The sequence below is a fragment of the Microtus pennsylvanicus genome, chromosome 14 (genome assembly GCF_037038515.1).
Source record: "Microtus pennsylvanicus isolate mMicPen1 chromosome 14, mMicPen1.hap1, whole genome shotgun sequence".
In the NCBI taxonomy this organism is placed as follows: domain Eukaryota; kingdom Metazoa; phylum Chordata; class Mammalia; order Rodentia; family Cricetidae; genus Microtus; species Microtus pennsylvanicus.
The window spans coordinates 55,673,532-55,694,978 of NC_134592.1; the positions used below are offsets into that span (position 1 = coordinate 55,673,532).

General features: G+C 37.7%; 1 protein-coding gene across 6 annotated transcripts in view; it reads left to right on the top strand.

Moving 5' to 3' along the window:
• Ralgapa1 (Ral GTPase activating protein catalytic subunit alpha 1) overlaps positions 1-21,447 on the top strand; it is a 214,732-nt gene that overhangs the window by 92,962 nt on the left and 100,323 nt on the right. For 3 of the 6 annotated variants that reach the window (XM_075948111.1, XM_075948110.1, XM_075948113.1), the window contains 5 exons: positions 3,909-5,444; positions 7,176-7,300; positions 8,639-8,855; positions 10,144-10,320; positions 18,330-18,482. In XM_075948111.1, coding sequence (XP_075804226.1) covers positions 3,909-5,444; positions 7,176-7,300; positions 8,639-8,855; positions 10,144-10,320; positions 18,330-18,482 — 2,208 coding nt within the window. The remainder of the gene's footprint in view (positions 1-3,908; positions 5,445-7,175; positions 7,301-8,638; positions 8,856-10,143; positions 10,321-18,329; positions 18,483-21,447) is intronic. The other 3 variants (XM_075948115.1, XM_075948114.1, XM_075948116.1) reach the window with 1 other exon arrangement.

Sequence of the window (21,447 nt, forward strand, 5' to 3'; positions counted from 1 at the left end):
TGAACTATCAATTCTCAAAGTACCATTTTTGCCAGCCATTTTTTCTCCTTTATTTTTAGAGAGCCATTCTACCTACATAGTTGCGAGTGCTGTGATGCCCAGTCTTAGAACTTCATATGTAGTTATGGACTAAATTATTGAATATCTTTGGAGAGTTTTCCTATCTAGTAACCAAGTGAAGGTCATTGGCATTATCTCAACACTGTTTCTTAACATAAGACTTGTCTTTAATAGTTGGGGGAGGGTGTTTTCTTAGGCCCTTAGCTCAAATTCTAATACAGCATATTGGGGCTTGCATAAACTCCGAATACACCTTTTTAGTAATGTTGGCGTCTAAGGAAAAATGGTCTCTGGTCTGCCCCACAGCGTCTGTTGAGAATTATTGCACTAGATGCCACTTATGTGCATTTGAGGGTGAGCTTAGACTTTCTGGTCTCTTTTGCTTTTGAAACAGGGAACTTTTTTTTGCTTGTTTTTGAGACAGATTTCTTTGTGTTGTCATGGTTACCCTGAAACTCGCATTGTAGACCAGGCTGGCCTCGAACTCAGAGATTCACCTGCCCCTGCCTCCCGAGTGCTGGCTGGTTTTAAAGACATGTTCCACCACTCCCTGGCTTGAGATGGGATTTTTTGTGCAGCCCAAGCTAATCTTGAACTGAGCACTTCGTGCCCTCACTTCCCAAGGGGCTACCACTATGACCAGCAGTGCTTATTTTCATTCTTAGCAGTTTCTTAAGAAATTTGTTTATAGTACCAAAATAATGCCTTCATGAAAGGAGGGTATTTAAAATTTTAACAATAGTGGCAATTTATTGTTTATAATTATGTTTTCTGGTATAAGAAAGATGGCCCTTTTTTACTAAATTTTGCTGAGTAAGAATGAAAAAAATTCTGTCTCTAATTAACCTAGTGTGCTCCTCTTTATGCAATGATACTTCTTTTTTCCTTTCATCAACATGTAATAGCATATCCATCTTTGGTAGCTCTTTGCACTTATAATATGATAGTTATAGCATAATTGCAAATTGCATATTCTTGGCCCTGAACTCACTTGTAGAGCAGAGGACAACTTTGAACTCCTGTCCTCCTGCATCTACTCATGAAATACTGGGATTATAGGCATGTACCATCACACTCAGCCTCCAAAATCTCTAATTTAAGACGTTCTTTCTGTTCTCGAGGAATTATTTTTACCAGTGAGCAACAGCTTAAAAAAAAAAAACTCTGTATTGGTGTGCATTTGTGTATGGGCTTGTGCAGGTACCCATAGAAGTGCAGGTACCCATAGAAGTGCAGGTACCCATAGAAGTCAGAGAGGGATCAGATCTAAAGCAGGAGGCTGCTGTGGGTGCCCGTGTGCTGCTATGGGCTACTGTGCACTGTCTGACCTGGGTGCTGGGACCCAAACTCAGATCCTTTAGAGGAGCAGTGCATGCTCCCCAGCATCCAGTTATCTGTCCATCCCCAGTGAGCATCATTTTAATGTAATTGATGCTTTCCTTCTTCTGTATTATATCGATTTTGTATGATAAATACTTTTAAAAGAAATGGGATAGTTGTATGAACAGCATAAAAGAAACCTACATTCTAATGGAAGGTTTTTTTCCTCTTATATGCTGCAAGCTAACAGTAATACTTTAATGCACAATTTACCTCTCAAGCTAGCAAAATAACCTTTCTTTGAAACACAATATCCAGAAAGATGTACCTTTTAATACAGAAAATAATTTCAATGCTTTAATGCTAAATATTACCAAGGAAACGTAAAAATAAGACTTGCCACATCTACAAGTTATAGGATTCCATGAAACATTGACTCAGTGGTCAAGAATTTTTTTCTTGTTTATTTAAGATATCAGAAATACCACCATTTTAGCTATCTTACGGATTCTGAAATTACACTGACTAACAATTTACCATTTGTAAACAAGGAAACTGCCCTTACCTTCTAAAGGATGTAAATCTAAGTCTAAATTACTTTGTATTTGTAGATAAATGATAGCTTTACTCTGATCTAAATGTTTAGTTAGAATGCTTCTGTGATAGTTTATTACTTTTGTGTTTTGAGACAGAGGTGCCCTTTTGTAGCATAGGCTAGCTTTGAACTCAGCTCTTCATCCCTCTGCCTCCCAAGTGCTAGATTATATCCCTGTGCTAGCCACCTTGGCAGGCTTAGTTCTGTTACTTAGCATTTACATTACAAATGTAATAAATAGCAATGATAGTCTCTTAAAATTCTCATTTTGTTTTGCTGGTAAATACAGGTTTTTAATTTCTAAATAAGCTAAAGACATTTATCTATCTATCTATCTATCTATCTATCTATCTATCTATCTATCTATCTATCTATCTATCTATTTGCTTTTTTGAGACAAGATTTCTCCATGTAAAATTCCTGGCTGTCCTGGAACTTGCTCTGTAGATCAGGCTGGCCTCAAATGCAGAGATCCATCTGCCTCTGTCTACCAACTGCTAGAATTAAAGGTGTGAGCCATCACTGCCTGGCAAGACTTTATAATGAGGTCATAGGCATGGTGTTAATTTCCACAATTACACTTTGAAAATTTTAATATATGTATGTGTATATATATATACATATATATATGTATACATCTATATATATATACACACGCACACACACATGTTGGTGAGGGATTTCTATCCTGCCCAGTTCCTGCAAGTCGCTAAGTCCCAAAGAAATCACACAGAGGTCTACATTAATCGTAAACTGATTGGCCCATTATCTCAGGTTTCTTATTAACTCATAACTTAGATTAGCCCATTATTCTTGTCTATGTTAGCCACATGGTTTGGTACCTTTTTCAGCGAGGCAGTCATATCTTATGACACTCAGGCCACCTGCAGAGGGCTGGCACCACCCACAGTGTTCAGGGCCTTCCTATATCAGTCATTAATCAAATCAAGAAAATGTGCCACAAGCTTGCTAACAGGCCAGTCTGGTGGGGACATTTTCTCAATTAAGGTTTCTTCTTCATAGATGACTTTTTTTTCTTTTTCCGAGACAGGGTTTCTCTGTCACTTTGGAGCCTGTCCTGGAACTAGCTCTTGTAGACCAGGCTGGCCTCGAACTCACAGAGATCCGCCTGCCTCTGCCTCCCAAGTGCTGGGATTAAAGGCGTGTGCCACCACCACCCGGCCCTAGATGACTCTTAACTTGTGTCAAATTGATGAAAAACTACCCAGCACAGTGGTTGTTTATGAGAAGGGCCTCTCATAGGTAGATTAAATTTCTCTATAGCAGATTTAAATATTTTTATCAAAAACAAAAGTAACTTAATTATATACTGATCATACTTTGCTTTTTACTGATTATATTTGATGATAAAGAATAGAACTTAAGATTATAGTAAATAAAGTAAAACAGAAGAGAGCATACAGTGTCTTGATAGAGAGAATATTAAGGACAGAGGGGAGATTTCTGTTACTATAATATGTATAGCCGCTGTTGGGGAAAGGCAATGTCTTCTTCCTGCCTAGTGGAGCAGAATTTCTAAAAGTCTGCATGGAACACCTAGATCAGCTTTGCATGTTATGATCTTTTTTCTCCCTTGCTCACAACCTGAATAGGAAAAACTAACTGGTCTGAATTGCTCGGTGTATTGGCACAGCTCTATCTTAGACTGCACTTCCAAGTGTTTCATCTCCACTCTCCATATGCATGTTAACATCTCACGTGTATCGTGGTCATTTTCTAATGCATTGACACCACATGCCTTGGGCCCATCATAGTTTTGAAAAATCAGCTATATTTTTTTAATTGGTTTTCTTTAGTTGAACTTACAAAAAGAATCAGAATTTTATTGGGAAGCATATTCCTGGGTTGTGGGTGAAATAATTTTTTTTTATATTTCTGTAGTTTCTACTATAAATAATTTTTTCTTTTGCAGATATTGATGATGCTCAAATCCTTCCCCGTTCCACAAGAGTACGACATTTTTCACAGAGTGAAGACACTGGAAATGAAGTTTTCGGAGCTTTGCATGAGGACCAGCCATTGCCTCGAAGCAGCAGCACTTCTGACATCGTGGAGCCATTCAGTGTTGAGCGAGCCAAAGGTGCAGTTCCTGTCGTTGACAGTTCATCCCGTCATGCTCCAGGCTTGCAGAGCTCCACAGAGGCTTCTTCAATAACTAGAGCCACTGAAAGCCACATCACTGATACTCATAGCAGAGAGTCTTCTCTGGAAGTTGGTGATAGCATATATGACCATCTTTGTCATTTAATAGGTCCAGTAGAACTTGCAGATGCAGCTTTCGAACAAATCCAGTACATTGACCTTGAAGGAGATGAGGATCTTCTTTCTTCCCTGAAAGAATACTTTAAGGAAAACCAGGAAAATCATAGTAAAAATGAGCTAGGTAACGATACAGCTTCTCAGAAGGTGATTATTGCAGTAACTAGAGATGAAATACCATCTTTAGATAAATTAGAGTGCATAGGCCAGGAAATAAAACCAGAAAATCTAATGTCTTGTGTTGGGACTCCTGAAAATACAGCGTTTCAAAAAGAACCAAGCTCAGCTGTCTCCACGAGTACTCTTGCACCTAACCAGTCAGTTAGTTTTGCGAGAACACAAACTGCTGAAAAATCTAAACAACTAAATCTTGATGAACAGTCCTTGGATCCTAGTTCAGGTAGCCCTTGTGATAAAGAAAAAAAGAAACCTCTGTATAGACAAACAGCCACAGAAGTAGATGCCTCTGTAGATATAACACTAGGTGAAAAGCTTAAGAGTATACAAGTTAATGAAAAATTCACCCCATATATTATGCATGCCAAGAAAACTGCACTAAAAGCACCAGTAAACCGCAGAATGCCTCATGTTTCCAACACCGGCAAGCTTTCTCCAACCAAGAGGAGCTTGTCTGAAACAGTAACCCATAGGGCCAAAATCATGAAAATTGCTGCTAAGAAACGAAATACTGTTCATGTTACTTTTAGGCCATCTACTGAGTCTGTTCAGTTTTATAATCCACTGGAAAATAAAGAGGCTCCATGGAAGATGAGACTACGGAAGCTCAGTGGCTTTAGCAGTAGTAGCAATAGCAGTACCAGCAATACACAGACCAGCTCAACTAGTGGTACAGACCTTGTAAAACCTGGTGTGTACAGACCTCTAGATATGATTGGTGCAGCATCAGTTAGCAAAACAGTGAAGGAATCCACAGAGATCCCCACCGCCACATCACAGAAAGAAGGAATTGCAAGTAACCAGTTAGGGAGTCGCAGTACTCTTAGGTCATCGAGTCACGAGGCAGGACTACAGCAGGGCTCCCTGGGTGGCGTTTATAAAACTGTTGTACATGCTCTTTCGAAGCCGAAGGCAAATGTTTCCCCACAGAGGCAGAACAGAATGCCACCAGAGGCTCCACTGAGGGATCTGTACAGTCATGTAATGGGCTATTTTGGAAGGAAAGCTGCAGGTGAGCACTTACAGTGTGCAGAGCGCAAAAGGAGAAAGACAGCACCAGTTTGGCTTAATGCAACTGAAGCAAGCTATAAGCAATCAAAAAGCTTTGGGATGGTCACTGCTTTCTCTCTGTTTGGTTATGCATGCGCCTTTCCCCAGCTGTATTTTTCCCAGCATACAATATTTATTTAAATTACTAATTTCCCTTATGAGGCATTTAGTTAAACCTCTTTGCTGCTGAACAATAAAATAGAAAGGGGAAGATACAGAAACAAATTTAATGACCTTTCAAAGGTCAAGGATTTTTCTGAGTGTGCACTATGAGTCTTGAAGTTTACTGAGGAGTTGGCTGTACTTTCTCTCTTGCCCCACTACTTTATGTCAAAATGGGCATTAGCTGTATCTAATTGAATTCGCTTATTCTTACTGCTGAGTTGGTCTTGTATTTTTTCCTTTGTAGATGGTTACTTTGACATCTAACATAACAGAAATCAAAGTCCTACAACCAACATCAACATTATACTTAACTATCATTGAAGAGGAAACCCTTTCTTTAATCTCAAAGATTTAATCACTTTCCATTCAAGGCATTTCTGAAAAAAGTGCTGTAGGCCTTTAGACTTTCATTCTTGTGTATATGTTATATCTTTGCAAGATTTAAATCTTTATTATGAGATTTTAAATGTGCATTAAGGTTTCATAATAGCTAATGTTATTTCAATGTGGAACCTAAATGTGCAGATTAGAAAAAGGAAGCAAGATTGTAGTAACCACTTTATCTTGTTTCAAAATTAAACAACTTTACAGATACAGAAACTTAACTTTCAGCAGTAAGGTAGGTTTTGATTTCATTTATTTTAACATGTTTTTTGTTAGCATGATTAACAACGCTGTATAATGCATCTTGCATTGAGCCATTAATGCCACTTGAGGGCAGTATATTACAGCTTAGCAAAGCTTGGCCAGTGATATAAAGACAATGGTATTACACAGTCTGAAATTCTTTGTGGTTCAGTAGGCATATAAATAGCGCTGGTTTTTCTTCTACAGAGAAATGAACTTTTCAACAGTATGATACTGACATAATTATCTTTTTTCCCACAAGTTAGTTTCCCAAGTGAAAATAATTTTGTTACTATAAAATCATATTGTAGTGTTAATATTAAGCAAATCTAGTAACTATTTTGGTTTTATTTTTGCTTGAATCTTGCGAAAATTGAACCTTTTTTTCTTTGAGCATCGAGGTTAGATTTTAGACTAAGTCTAAAAAACAGTATACCAAATCATGAAATTTTAATTTGTGTTCAAACCTAAGTGTGTTTGTGTCTCACTGAGATTTGCATGATTTGAAAGGATATATTCCTTACAGTTACTCTCTGGGAAAATCTGAGGGAGTTGTGAATTATTAAGGCTCTGGAGCAGCATAGAGTAGGAAGAAAGAAAAATATAATATACCAGTTTCTTTATAGGCAATATTAACCTGACTTCAACTAGTGCTTACCTCTAGCTTTCTTGCTGTTTAAGGTCATACTGAAGATTGACTAACATCTGCTTAGTTAAGTAAAGTAAATACAATTTACTAATTCTTAAGTATTAAATCCAAAAGGAGGGAAATTATTCAGAAGTGCATGTTTGGCAAATAATTGATATGGCAGAGGTACTTTATTGTGGATTATTTTGTTTCAAATTTAGAAAGTACAGTTAAGTTGTTGCTCACTATATGTAGTTATTTATTTGCTTCTAGTAAGTAAAGAGGACACGAGCCCCAAACTGCCTCCTCTTAATAGTGATACTGGTGGCAGCAATGCCAATGTTCCTGATCTAATGGATGAGTTCATAGCAGAGCGGCTTCGAAGTGGGAATACCTCGGTGAGCTTGCTTTTTCTTTAATTTATTTGGTTTTTGAGATAAAGATAGAGAACTAAAAATAGGTATAATGTATATGTAGTGATTTTTATTCAAAACTTTATTTTTCCTGAAATTTAGCCCTCACTTAAAAAGTAATTTAAAAATTTTAACATGAATTTATTTTATGTGTGTATATATATGATGCTTGTATGCTATAGCATGCATGTGAAGGCTCACGGACAGCTTCAGAGAGGAAGTTCTCTGCTTCTGCCCTGTTCATCAACCTTTATAGTAAACACCTTCACCCCTGACTTACCAGTCCTTACAACTTTTTAAAGGTGGACTTAGTGGTACAAAGTTCTGTCCAGCTGCTCAGGAGGCTGAGGTAGGAGGATACTAATTCAAGGCCTTGCCTAGGGTGCAGTGTAACGTGAAAGCCAGTTGGTACAACTTAGTGTGATCCAGTCTTATAAAAAGTAAAAGGAGAGCTGACTGACCTCAGTGATTGAGTGCTTGTCTAACATTTACAGATCATTAGGTCAGGTCCCAGAAGTGGGTGGGAGGAGGAATATGTGTGTGTTTTAAATTAAAGTTTTTAAATTATATGTTTTTCAAAGACATAAAACATTGAAGCATGTAGCTTTTCACTACAGACATCCTGGACCATCTGTTAGTAATTGTGAGCCCCTTCTTTTCTAGTTCCTCTTAACTGTCTTTGCAGTTGGTATCACCTGCTGTCAATAGGAAAAAACAACAGAAGTCACTTAGCCCAGTTCCCATAGTTTTGATAACAAACAATGCTTAAACAATTCAGATAACTTCTAGAGTTCATGTTAAAATTTACCTTTTATCTTAAATATTGAATATCAGAATGAAAATAGAAGCTAATGTATCTCTAATTCTCAGTTGCAGAATTGCTTTTAAAAACTGTTTTATTTCATTTGGGTTTTAATTTGTCTGTGACTATTACATTTCCTTTTATTTGAATTTCTTAATGAGTAGGGATTATTTTAGAATCATAAAATGACATCTTTGCTATCTTTTCACTTTCTCTTCTGTTTGCTTTTTTGTCCCACTCTAAACTTTATTTTTCTGCTGTTTAAGAGCTTAGACGCAACACCATCTCACCTGATACTCAGGTCTTTGCTTTAAGTAGAACTACAGTAGCTTAGGTGTCAGGTACATATCATTACGTATTATTTAGATTGTTCAGTAAGTATGTTTCTCCTTTCCAAATGAGGTCCTAAATATCAGCATTTATACTGATGATTATCTTGAAAACTAAAGGTTTTTGGGTGCTTGATTTGAAATTTAAAAAATTTTAATTGTAAGCAAGAAATTTAATGTTTCTTGTTTTAGACTTTGACAAGAAGGGGAAGTAGTCCAGGCAGCCTTGAAATTCCAAAAGATCTCCCTGATATTCTAAACAAGCAGAGCCAGATGCGTCCTGTTGATGACCCAGGTGTACCCTCAGAATGGACATCTCCTGCCAGTGCAGGGAGCAGTGATCTTATGAGCTCCGATAGTCATTCAGATTCTTTCAGTGCTTTCCAATGTGATGGACGAAAATTTGACAGTAAGTATCATTTACTGTTTGAGCATATGTTTTCAGTCAGTTGTTTTCTGACTTGTGGGTTGCATAGCTTTTACTTTACTCTCTGTCGTTACTTAGGAAGTTACTCTATATGTTCATTTCACAATTTCTGAAGTTTTAGGGAATCATCTCAGGTTGAGACCATTTTAATTTGAAAAAAATGGGGGAGCAAGAGTTATTTAAAAAACCAAAACCACCGTCCCTCATAAGAAATTGCATTTTACAGACAAAAGATATGAAAAGAAAATTATTGAGAATGGTGTTAATGTTAAAATAAAGCGCCAACATAGTTATGAGATGCTATTCTTTAATCCACTCATATTTGCTGTCTGTTGTCCAATTCTCTACACAGACTCTTCCTTGAATATTCCTCTATGTTAAATATCAGCTATTATTATTTGGTACCATATGTTACTACGTGATCAGGCTGTTGAAATTCTGTGTAATTCTAAGTGTAGACTTAGCATTCAGAGAATAAAGTTAAAAACTTTAGGAATCAAATTTGTGAGTTAGGAGGTATACAGGAGTATTGTATGTTTCCTTTTTTTATGAGTTGATTATATACTATTCTGAGCTCAAACAGGCGAGATTTTAAGAGATGATGATGATGGGGGGGGGGAGAGAGAGAGAGAGATTTATAAGAATACTTAAAAAGTAGTAAGTGTATATTATTACCAGCTATCAGAAACTACATAAGAATGACATTTTAAAATAATTGTTTTTTGACAAAGATTTCTGTCTTACCCAGTCCCACAGTCATTCTGTCCCAAAGAAACACACAGAGGCCTACATTAATTACAAACTGGTTGGCCTATTATCTCAGGCTTTCTTATTAACTAATTCTTACATCTTACATTATAACCATAATTTTTGTCTGTATTAGCCATGAGACCTTGCACATTCTATCAGTGAGGCATTCTTATCTTGCTTCCTCTGTGTCTGGGTGACGACTGCAGATTCAGCCATTCCTCTTCTCAGAATTCTCCTGTTCTGGTGGCCCTGCCTATACTTCCTGCCTGGCTACTGGCCAATCAGCATTTTATTAAACCAGTGCAAGAGACAAATCTTTATAAAGTACAAGACCATTGTCCCACAGCAATTATTGTTAATAACAAGTTGTTACAATCTTAAAATGTTTCTAGTTGAGATCTTCTTCAAAATTTTACTGCTGTTTATATGTTCCAGAATGAAACAATGCAGAGTAGATTAGGAAGAATGTGAATATTTGCTTATTGTGTTGCTGAAGTACTAGTGTTTCTTCTTCCTACAGACTTTGGCTTTGGGACTGACATTGGGATCCCCTCCTCTGCTGATGTGGATTTAGGTTCTGGCCATCATCAGAGCACTGAGGAGCAGGAAGTGGCTAGCCTAACAACACTTCATTTAGATTCAGAAACAAGCAGCCTTAATCAGCAAGCCTTCTCTGCTGAAGTTGCAACAGTTACTGGTAAAACAACTCAAGGGAATGTTATTTAATCTTGTCTTCTAAACTTCCAAAGAATCTGGTTAAGTTTCTACAGCTTGTATGATCAACTGCTATTTCAATGGGGTTTTGCTTGTTTGTTTGTTTTGTTTTCATTTAATTTTTATTTTATTTTAACAGAGGAGAAAACAAAACAAAACAAAAACCCAGAGTAGTTTCTTGACGTGAAGTACATGTAGGTAAGCATTAGTGGACTTCATGTATATGCACCAGACTAGAAGCAGTTGTTAAACAGACAATCTAGAAGAGGAAACAAGTACTTCACTATATCTTTTTCCCTGTTGTTCAGAGTCAAACCAGCTTTTAAAGCATTTGTTGCAGGAAATATAAAGCACTCTGCCAATAAGAAGACGTATTTGTTAGTGTACTAGAATACCTAGTGATGCAGCAAATTATCCTCTTCAGATACTTTTTAAATGTGGCAAAACCCAACTTTAATATAGTAAGTGGAGTCCTAGAAGTTGAGACATAATTAAATAGATAAAAATGTTACTGCAGGGTTAGTGTAGAGATTACAATGATCTTGAAGGTTTTACTGCATGATCTGAACTTACTCTGGTTCCAGCTATACCCTGATGCACCTCACTCAGCCGTTAGCCATTCCAGTTAACAATCATGGTAGTCGGGCTGGAGAGATGGCTCAGAGGTTAAGAGCACTGCCTGCTCTTCCAAAGGTCCTGAGTTCAATTCCCAGCAACCACATGGTGGCTCACAACCATCTGTAATGGGGTCTGGTGCCCTCTTCTGGCCTGCAGGCACACACACAGACAGAATATGTGTACATAATAAATAAATAAATATTTAAAAAAAAAACAATCATGGTAGTCACTTATGATTCCAAGCACCATGATCTCTTTAAGAACAGAAATACTTCCCCATGCAGGCTTGATTCTAATTCTAGTTTATTTAAAACATTAGTAAAACTGCTGGGTTTTCAAAGGTTGTTACAATGTAAAAGAAAATGTCACCATACTTTTTTCTTATTTCTCTTTATTCATCAAAAATAAAGCTCCAAGAGTTAGGGAGACAATTCAGTGGGTAAAGTTCTAGCCTAGCGAGCATGTGGATCTGAGTTTGAATGCCCAGGCAGTGCAGTGCATTCCTCTAACCCCAGCTTTGGGGTGCTAAGACAGGTGGATTCTAGGAGCTTGCTGGCCAGCCAGTCTACCCCAAACAATAAACTCCAGGTTGAATGAGAGGTATTGTCTCAAAATTAAGTTGAATAGCAATAGAAAATGATGACATCCTATTATCAATAATCTGGCCTCTTCATGCTTCTACATGTGCCTGTGTGATGAGTGCACCTGCATGCACATTATATACACACACAAAAGGAAATCAGTAGTTCAAACAAAAAAGTCTAAAAATTAAAATTTATATTTCAAGGAATTGGTTTATATGGTCTCTTTTTTTATAACTAAATGTCTAAGAATTTGTAATATGAATGCAACTATGTGCTACCTTGAATGGCTGATTTTGTTACCGTATTGGGAGGCTTTATAAGGAATAATAACCTTAATCACTGACATTGTCAGTAGTGCAGCAGTGTTTGAAGACAGCTGTGTTTTTATTCACAAACAGGATATTTAAGAGTGAGTATAACTTCATATACTTAATGTATAAAACTTCGACATAGTCTTTTCTGATGGTCAAGCTTGCGTGCATTATCACACTATTAACTGTGTTTTTTCAGAAGGATGCCAGTTGCCCTGGAATCCTCCCTTCTGTTAATATAGAAGTTTTTAGATACTACAAGAAATCTAGTGGGAAAGATTAAAAGATATGACATTTAATAATATAGCTAATATAAGCTCTATGCATATTTGGCATATGAGTATCAGTAAAAAATGTCTTTTAAAAAGCTCTTTTAACAGGGAAAAACTTTGTCAGCTATTATAGAATCTTGGCAATAAAATTAAAGATAATATTGACTCTCTAATAGTTTGTATAAACTGAGTTTAAAATCTTAGGTCTGAAAAAATGAATTTAGGCCGGGCAGTGGTAGCGCATGCCTTTAATCCAGCACTTGGGAGGCAGAGGCAGACGGATCTCTGAGTTCAAGGCCAGCTGGTCTACAAGAACTAGATCCAAGAGAGGCTCCAAAGCTACAGAGAAACCGTGTTTAAAAAAGAAATGAATTTATGGATAACAAGATGATTCATTGGGAAAAGGTTCTTGCTTCCATTCCTGAATCCCAGATTTATATAGTGGGAGAAGAGAAGCAGCTCCTCAAGTCGTCCTCTTACCTCCACACACATCCTGTGGTCAATGAGTACACACGCACAGAGTAATCTAAAAATCTAATGTAGTGATTGTTATGAAACAGGATAACACACGGAGATAAAAGAAATAGATTTGGATTCCAAAGCATTTGATGAAAATATTGTCTATTGGAGTATGCTTGACGTTTTTGATAAGTGTTAAGGAGATTCTTCTCCATGTGCCTCTCATGTGACAGTGCTTATGCTAAGCTTCTGAGTCCTCAGGTTTCTGCAGCTGTCTTATCATAGAAATTTTCTTGTATGTCAAGTAAAAGGAACAGCCACCTAGTTAATAATGTGACTCCTGCATCTAATTAATCCTAGGTAGAGTCAAATTCTTTTGATATATAACTATCATATGACCAATTATGTGATTGCTATAACATGGTACATATAATATAGTTCTTTATTATTTGGGGCATTTATTGTGCCATTTTTAAAATGTGTTCCATACTTTTGGAGATTGATACAAATATGTAACTTAAGTTGATTTTTGCTTTACTGTATAGAAAAAAGCAAAAAGGACAGATTTTTACAATTATTGGGTCTAGAACATTGATATTTCTGAGCTAGAAATTCAACATTAGAAAATGAAATTTTATATATATATATATATATATATATATATATATATATATATATATATCCTGTTTAGTGCCAATGGACTCACCTCTGCAACTACCATCGGCTGTTCTGTAATGCAATTTATGCTACACATTACTTACAGTAGTAAGATGGTTTGCTGTGCGTCATGCACTGTGGTAGACACTCGCAGTGCAGCAGTATAAAATAAGTGGCAAACCTGTGATTAAGGCATTTGTATGCTACTGAGGGGTGTTTCAAACTGAACAGGCATGTTGAAATCGGTATGATAGTGGTATAATGTGAAGGTATGAAATCAACCAAACTATATGGCAGGGAGTTACACTTGGTAAGGTCAGAAGTTGGCATCAGTAGAAAACAGTGTCTAAACCAAGAATTTAATCAGGATTCTTTCCAAAGAAAAGAAAACATGGGAAAGGTCTAGACTCTGATGATTTTAATAAATACAGTTCATTTGGCTAGAATACAGAAGTTATACGTGGATAGCATTTCAGAGGCGTCTGAACACTAGGAAATGAATTGAGGCTTTACTAAGATCAGTGAGAAAACTTGGAGGATGTTTGTTTATTTGTTTTTGAGACAGGGTCTCAGGTTGTAACCCAGGTGACCTTAAATTCATGATCATCCTGTTTTAGCCATCCAAGTGCCAGGATTACCGGAATGTGTCACCATACCTATTGATTTGCAAGATTTTTGTTTGGTTGGTGTTCTGTTTGGTAGGTTTTGAGGGGAGGGTTGACTTTTTCACATGTATGTATGTATGTATGTATGTATGTATGTATGTATGTATGTAGTAAAGGTATGAGCTGTGGTGCATACCAAGATAGAAGGATGATTTACCAGAATCAGTCAGCCTCGCTCTATCATGTAGAGATTCTGGGGATTTCAGGTTGTCAGACTTTTTAAACAGGTGCCTTTAACTGACTGAGTCATCTTGCAGACTCCATTTGCATGTGTTTTAAAGACAGGGTTTCATTAAGCCCAGGCTGGCCTCAAACTGCCTATGTAGCTGAGGATGATGACACTGAACTCTTGTTCAGTTTGTTGTTGTTGTTGTTGTTATTGATTTTTATTGAGTTCTAAAGTTTCTTTGCTCCTCCCCTAACTCTCCCCTCCCCTTCAATCCTCTTCCAAGGTCCCCATGCTCCCAATTTACTCAGGAGATCTTGCCTTTTTATACTTCCCATGTAGATTATATCTAAGTATATCTCTCTTAGAGTCCTCATTGTTGTCTCTGGGATTATGATTTGTGGGCTGGTTTTCTTTGCTTTATGTTTAAAAATCACCTATAAATGAGTACATGTGATAATTGTCTTTCTGTGTCTCTGTTACCTCACTCAAAATGATGTTTTCCAGCTCCACCCATATGCCTGCAAAATTCAAGCTGTCGTTATTTTTTTCTGTTGTGTAAATGTACCACATTTTCTGTATCATTCTTCTGTCAAGGAGCATTTAGGTTGTTTCCAGGTTCTGGCTATGACAAATAATGCTGCTGTGAACAATAGTTAAGCACATGTCCTTGTGGCACAATTGAGCATCCTATGGATATATACCTAAAAGTGGTATTACTGGGTCTTTAGGAAGGTTGTTTCCTAATTTTTCTGAGAAGTTGCCACACTGACATCCAAAGGGGCTGTACTAGCTTGCACTCCCACCAGCAACTGAGGAATGTTCCCTTTACCCCACAACCTCTCCAGCATAAGATGGACTCTCAGAGTTGTTTTGCTTTGCATTTCTCTGATGACTAAAGATGTTGAAGAATATGTCCTTAAGTGTCTTTCATCCATTTTAGATTCCTCTGTTGTGAGTTCTGTGTTTAGGTATATACTCCGTTGTTTTTATTGGATTATTTGTTCTTTTGATGACCAATTTCTTGAGTTCTTTGTATATTTTGGAGATTAGACCTCTGTCTGATGTGGGGTTAATGAAGATCTTTTCTCATTCTATAGGCTGTCGTTTTCTCATTCTAAAGGACCATGTCCTTTGCTTTTCAGTTTCAGGAGGTCCCATTTATTAATTGTCTCCTGTGCCAATGCGTTCAAGTGTACTTCCCATTTTCTCTTCTATTAGGTTCAGTGTGGCTATGTCTTTGATCAATTTGGACTTGAGTTTTGTGCATGGAGATAGATATGGATCTATTTTCATTCTTCTACATGTAGATATCCAGTTATGCCAGCACCATTTGTTAAATATGCTTTCTTTTTTCTATTTGATGTTTTTTGCTTCTTTGTTCAAAATCAGCTGTTCAAAGGTGTGTGGATTGATACCAAGGTCTTCTATTTGGTTCCATTTGTCCTCCTGTCTGTTTTTATGCCAATGCCAGGCTGTTTTCAGTACTGTAGCTCTGTAGTATGTAGTAATAAGGGGCGCGGCTTCGGGGCTGCGTCCTCAACCCCCATCCGCCTGCCCTGCCCGGCTAGCTCAGTCGGTAGAGCATGAGACTCTTAATCTCAGGGTCGTGGGTTCGTGCCCCACGTTGGGCGCCATTTGTAGTAATAAGGGGCGCGGCTTCGGGGCTGCGTCCTCAACCCCCATCCGCCTGCCCTGCCCGGCTAGCTTTACCCGAAATAATTACACAGACACTGTATTCATTTAAACACTGCTTGGCCCTTAGCTCTATTTAGCCTCTTTTAGGCTAACTCTCGCACCTGGACTAGCCCATTTCTTATCATCTGTATGGCACCGGTCTTACCGGGAAGATTCTAGTTTAGAGTCCATCCTGGGTCGGAGCTTCATAGCGTGCGTCTTCCCTGGAGCAGGTAGCATGGAGTCTCTCCTGCGTCTGCTCCGGAGAGGAGAGCTGCGGAGTCTGACCTCACTTTTTCTTTCTCCCAGCGTTCTGTTTTGTTTACTTCCACCCACCTAAGGGTGGGCCTATCCAATCGGCCTAGCAGTTTCTTTATTGCTTAGCCAATGAAATCAACAGATTGATATATGACACTCCCACATCAGTAGTAGAGTTTGAAGTCAGGGATTGTGATGCCTCCGGAAGTTCTTTTATTGCCCAGGATTGTTTTGGCTATCCTGGCTTTTTTGCTTTTCCAAATGAAGTTGAGTACTGTTCTTTCAAGGTCTTTGAAGAATTTTGCTGGGATTTTGATGGGCATTTCATTGAATCTGTAGATTGCTTTTTGGTAAGATTGTTATTTTTACTATGTTAATCCTGCCTACCCAAGAGCATGGGAGATCTTTTCACTTTCTGGTATCTTCTTCAGTTTCTTTCTTCAAATATTTACAGTTCTTATTATACAAGTCTTCTACTTGTTTGGTTAGAGTTACTCCGAGGTATTATATGCTATTGTGTCTATTGTGAAGGGTAATTTTCCTCTGATTTCTTTCTCGTCTTGTTTATCATCTGCATACAGGAGGGCTACTGATTTTTTTTTTTAGTTAATCTTGTATCCTGCTACATTACTGAATGTGTCTATGAGTTGTAGAAGTTCCTTGGTAGAATCTTTGGAGTGGCTTATGTAAATTATCATATTACCAGGAAATAGTGAGAGTTTGACTTCTTTTCTGACTTATATCCCCTTGATCTCCTTTTGGTATCATATTATTCTCTCTAGGACCTCAAGAACTATATTGAATAGATATGTAGAGAGTGGACAACCTTGTCTTGTTCCTGATTTCAGTGGGCTCGGTGGGAGTTTCTCTCCATTTAGTTTGATGTTGGCCGTTGGCTTGTTGTATATTGCCTTTATTAAGTTTAGGTATGTTCCTTGTATCCCTGCTCTCTCCAAGACCCTTATTATGAAGGGATGTTGGATTTTGTCAAAAGCTTTTTCGACATCTAATGAGATGATCATGTGGTTTTTATTTTTCAGTTTGTTTATGTGGTGGGTTATGTTGACAAATTTTTGTATGTTGAACCATCCGTGCCTCTGTGGGATGAAGCCGACTTGGTCATGGTGGATGATGGTTCTGATTTATTCTTGGATTCAATTGGCCAGTGTTTTATTTAGTATTTTCGCATCAATGTTCACGAGTGAGATTGGCCTATGATTCTCTTCCTTAGTAATGTCTTTCTGTGGTTTGGGTATCAGGGTAATTGTAGTCTCACATTTGAAGACTTTAGAACAAAAAGAAGCAAACTCACCCAAGAGAACTAGACAGCAGGAAATAGTCAAATTAGAGATGAAATCAACAAAATAGAAACAAAGAAAACAATACAAAGTATCAACGAGACAAAGAGTTGGTTCTTCCAGAAAATCAACAAAATAGACAAACCTTTATCCAAATTAACCAAAAGGCAGAGAGAGACTATCCAAAATCAGAAATAAAAAGGGGGACATAACAACAGACATGGAGGAAATACAGAGAATCATCAGGTCATATTTGAAAACCTGTACTCCTCAAATTGGAAAACTTAAAGGATATCGACAACTTTCAGGACAAATATCACTTACCAAAGTTAAATCAAGACTAGATAAGCAAATTAAACAAACCTATAACTGCTGAAGAAATAGAAACATCATCAAAAGTCTCCCAACTGAAAAAAGCCCAGGACCAGATGGTTTCAGCTCAGAATTCTACAAGATTTTCAAAGAAGAATTAATACCAAAACTCCTCAAATTATTCCACACATAGAGACACTGAACTCTTGACAGCTCTTAGTGCTGGGATTATAGGCATATGTGTTATTTTCAAGAGAATTTGCAGTGAGGATATAATCATTGCATTTTCATGCGTTTTTGATGTTTTATGAGAATAGATTGGTAGGAAAAAGTAGAGATAAGGGCTCCCTGGGAGCTGGGAACTACTGTAAACCAAGCTAGCATTGATTTATATTATTATATAGAAGAATAGTTCCATCACTATTGACCTGTTCCAGATTCAAATGAGAAAAAGAGAATAATAACAGTGGTACCTGAGTTTCTATAGTTAGGCCAAGAATCAAGATAAAGGTTGCCACTGTCACTGGTGGTTCCCGTTATCTAGTATTCCTGATCCTGTGTCCATCCAGTGGTAGGCAATATCATGATATTTTTGACATCTTTGGACAGTATATAACCTGGTTTATCTTTTGATGTTTTAAAATTATGTCTTTTTGGTATTTGAAGGTACCCTGAATATATTCTTCACAGTGATTTTATGAAATTAATTTTGCAGGTTCAGAAAGCGCTTCCCCAATACATTCAGCTCTGGGATCCCGGTCACAGACACCTTCCCCATCTACACTAAATATAGATCACATGGAACAGAAGGATCTGCAGCTTGATGAGAAGCTCCACCACTCCGTTCTGCAGACACCAGATGATCTAGGCAATGTTTGCAACTCAGATATTTGCTGTTCTTACAGAGTACTAGTATCAGAACCTAAGTCATCTTAGCTGTGATTATTTATACTTATTTAAAGTCTTTGAATTTTCTGAGTCTTCTGTTGCTTTTCTTGACCTTAAAAGGGGCTGTTATTCTTATAGATTTGTTTTGCTTTGTTTGTTTGTTTTTTGTTTTTCATTTTATCATAGTTTTAAACATTTTTTATAATTAAGGCTTTTAATTGGTGATAGTGATTGCACTATTTTGGGGTTGTTTCATTTATTGATATGTTTGTCCTTTCCCTCTCCCTACCCCCCTCCCCCCGTCCTTCCTTCCCTCTCTTTCTTGTTTTGAGACAGAGGCTCACTGTGTATACCTAAGTGGCCTGGTCTAGAACTCACAGTGAGTTCTGCTGCCTCTGCCTCACAATTGCTAGGATTAAAAGTGTTTCACCATGTCTGGTTCCTTGTTTAAATTTTGACTTTGAGACAGGGTTTTGCACTGTAGTCCAAGTTGGCCTCTAACTCCTTCGGCCTCAGCTTCCTAAGTGCTGGAGTTCTAGGTGTGCTCACTATGTTTCAGGTCTCTTAATACTGCACTTGAATACATTGCTCACTCACAGGAGGAAGTAGCAGTACTATCTTTTGTCAGCCAAACTTTCAGTAAAACAATTTGTCAAATTAGTTATTTTACCTTTTTTTTAAAATAAAGGGAACTGAAATCCTGCATAGTATAAAAAGCATCAGATAAATACTTGGCCACATATTTTGAAAATTAGTTAATGACGTAGTTGACCAAATATTTATTTATAAGTCATAGTAAAAGCCCATTTTTTATTATCCATATATCGCATTTATTCTTATTAAAGGAAGAATTGAAAGGTGCTTAATTCCTGGACTACTTTAAAGGGCTCATTCCAGATTTTATATATATATGTTCCTGAAATTACATTAATTTGTTTTTCTATTTATTGTTGGTATTCTGTTTTTATTGAAAATAGATTCTTCTCTTATACAATACATACTGACCACAGTTTTCCCTCTCTCCACTCAGCCTAGAACCCTCCCACTTCCCCTTTCCCAGATCCACTTCCCCTACGTTTCCTCTTCAGAAAAGAGACAGCCAAACAGGACAAAACAAGATATAATAAGACAAGGCAAAAGCACTCATATAGAGGCTGGAGAAGGCAATCCAATTGGAGGAAAAGAGTCCCAAGATCAGACAAAAGAGTCAGAGATACACTTGCTCCCACTCTTAGGAGTCTCACAAAAACACCAGGCCGACAGCCATAATGTATGCACAGAGAGCTTTGTGCATATTGCATGCTGGCCCTGTGCTAACTGCTTCAGTCACCGGGAGCCTATGTGAACACTGTCTAGTTGATTTGCTGGACCATGTTCTCCTGGTATACTCCATCCCCTCTGACTCCGACAATCCTTCCTTTCCCTGTTCTCCTAGGGTTTCCAGATCTCTGAGGGAAGGAATCTGATGTAAACCTCCAATTTAGATTCTCTCTTTACAAAATGTCTGGCTGTGGGTCTCTCTGTACCCACTGTCATCTACTGCTGGAGGAAGCCTCTCTAATGATGGCTGGACAACCATCTATGAGTACATATATCTCATATCTGTACTCATAGATGGTTTCAATCTATGAGTACAGCACCAATCTATGAGTACAGCAGAATATTATTAGGAATTATTTCAATGATTTTATTATTTGTTTGTGTGCCAGTTGTTTGGTCTCTGGGCTATCCAGTCTCCTGTTCACGGCCATCCAAGCAGTATAAGACACTGACTCCCTCTCATGGCATAGGCCTCAAGTTAAACCAGATGTTAGCTGAGTACTCCCACAAGTTTTGTATCACCACTGCCCGAGCACATCTGGCAGGCTAGGCAGATTGTAGGTGGAGGGTTTTGTGGCTGGATTGGTATCTCTTTTTCTAGCCTGCATAGTACTTTCCTGCACTAAAGAGATTAGAATGTAGAGGTAAAGGCTCCAAGATGCAGGGCCAACTCAATCTCTCGACTTTTCACTGAGCTGTGTGGATGTTGCCCTCTTCAATGGTGTCTTGCTGTCAGTTTTTGGAGAATGATCTTCTATTCTAGCATCAGCCTAGGTTATTCAGGGATCTCCACAAGACCCCGTTGGCCAACAGCTCAACCAAATACAACCCAGTCCCACCACTGGAAGCTTTGCCTGGCTACAAGATGGCCAGTTCAGACACCATATCCTCCATTACTAGGAATCCTCACTAGCTCTACCCTCATAAATTCCAGGAAGTTTCCACTGCACTAGATTTCTACACTGCCTCCAATGCCCCCCAGTTTCAGTTGTCTCTCCCTGCACTGTCTCCCTCTACTCCCCGCATATACCTGATCCTTCCCTTTCCAGTTCCCACCTGCAAAATCTGTTTCTTCTTCCTAAAGAGGTCCATGCATCCCCTGTAGAGTAAAGGGCTCATTCCTTAGCATGCAGTTATATGTTTCTGCTTTGTGGATTATGGTGACCTTTAACATTTGTTTGTATATTGTTTTCCTACCATTTGGAAGAAAAATTTTAAATTACAAGAGAGTTAACACGACTAGTTAAAAAATCCATAAATCATTCAAATAAATTTTACCATGCTGTTACTATTTTGCTGGCTTATACCTGTTTTTCCATATAAAATTAAAATTTTTAATATTTTATACCTGTAAACTTAAGTAGATCTGTCCCAATAATATAGGCATACTTTCCTTATAGCCACAGTGTATTAGCTTCACTCACAATATTTAACATCAATTGCTGGTCTCTTAACTGTAGAACTTTCCTCAGTTATCTCATCAATGGCATTTGTAGCTGCCCCATACAGCTTGATCCAGATTGTAACTAAATACTGTTTATTATTTCTTGCCCTCTTAGTTATTTAATATTTTGTAGTTTACTTTGTGAAAGTTAAGTCAGAGACAAATGAATTGATTCATCTCA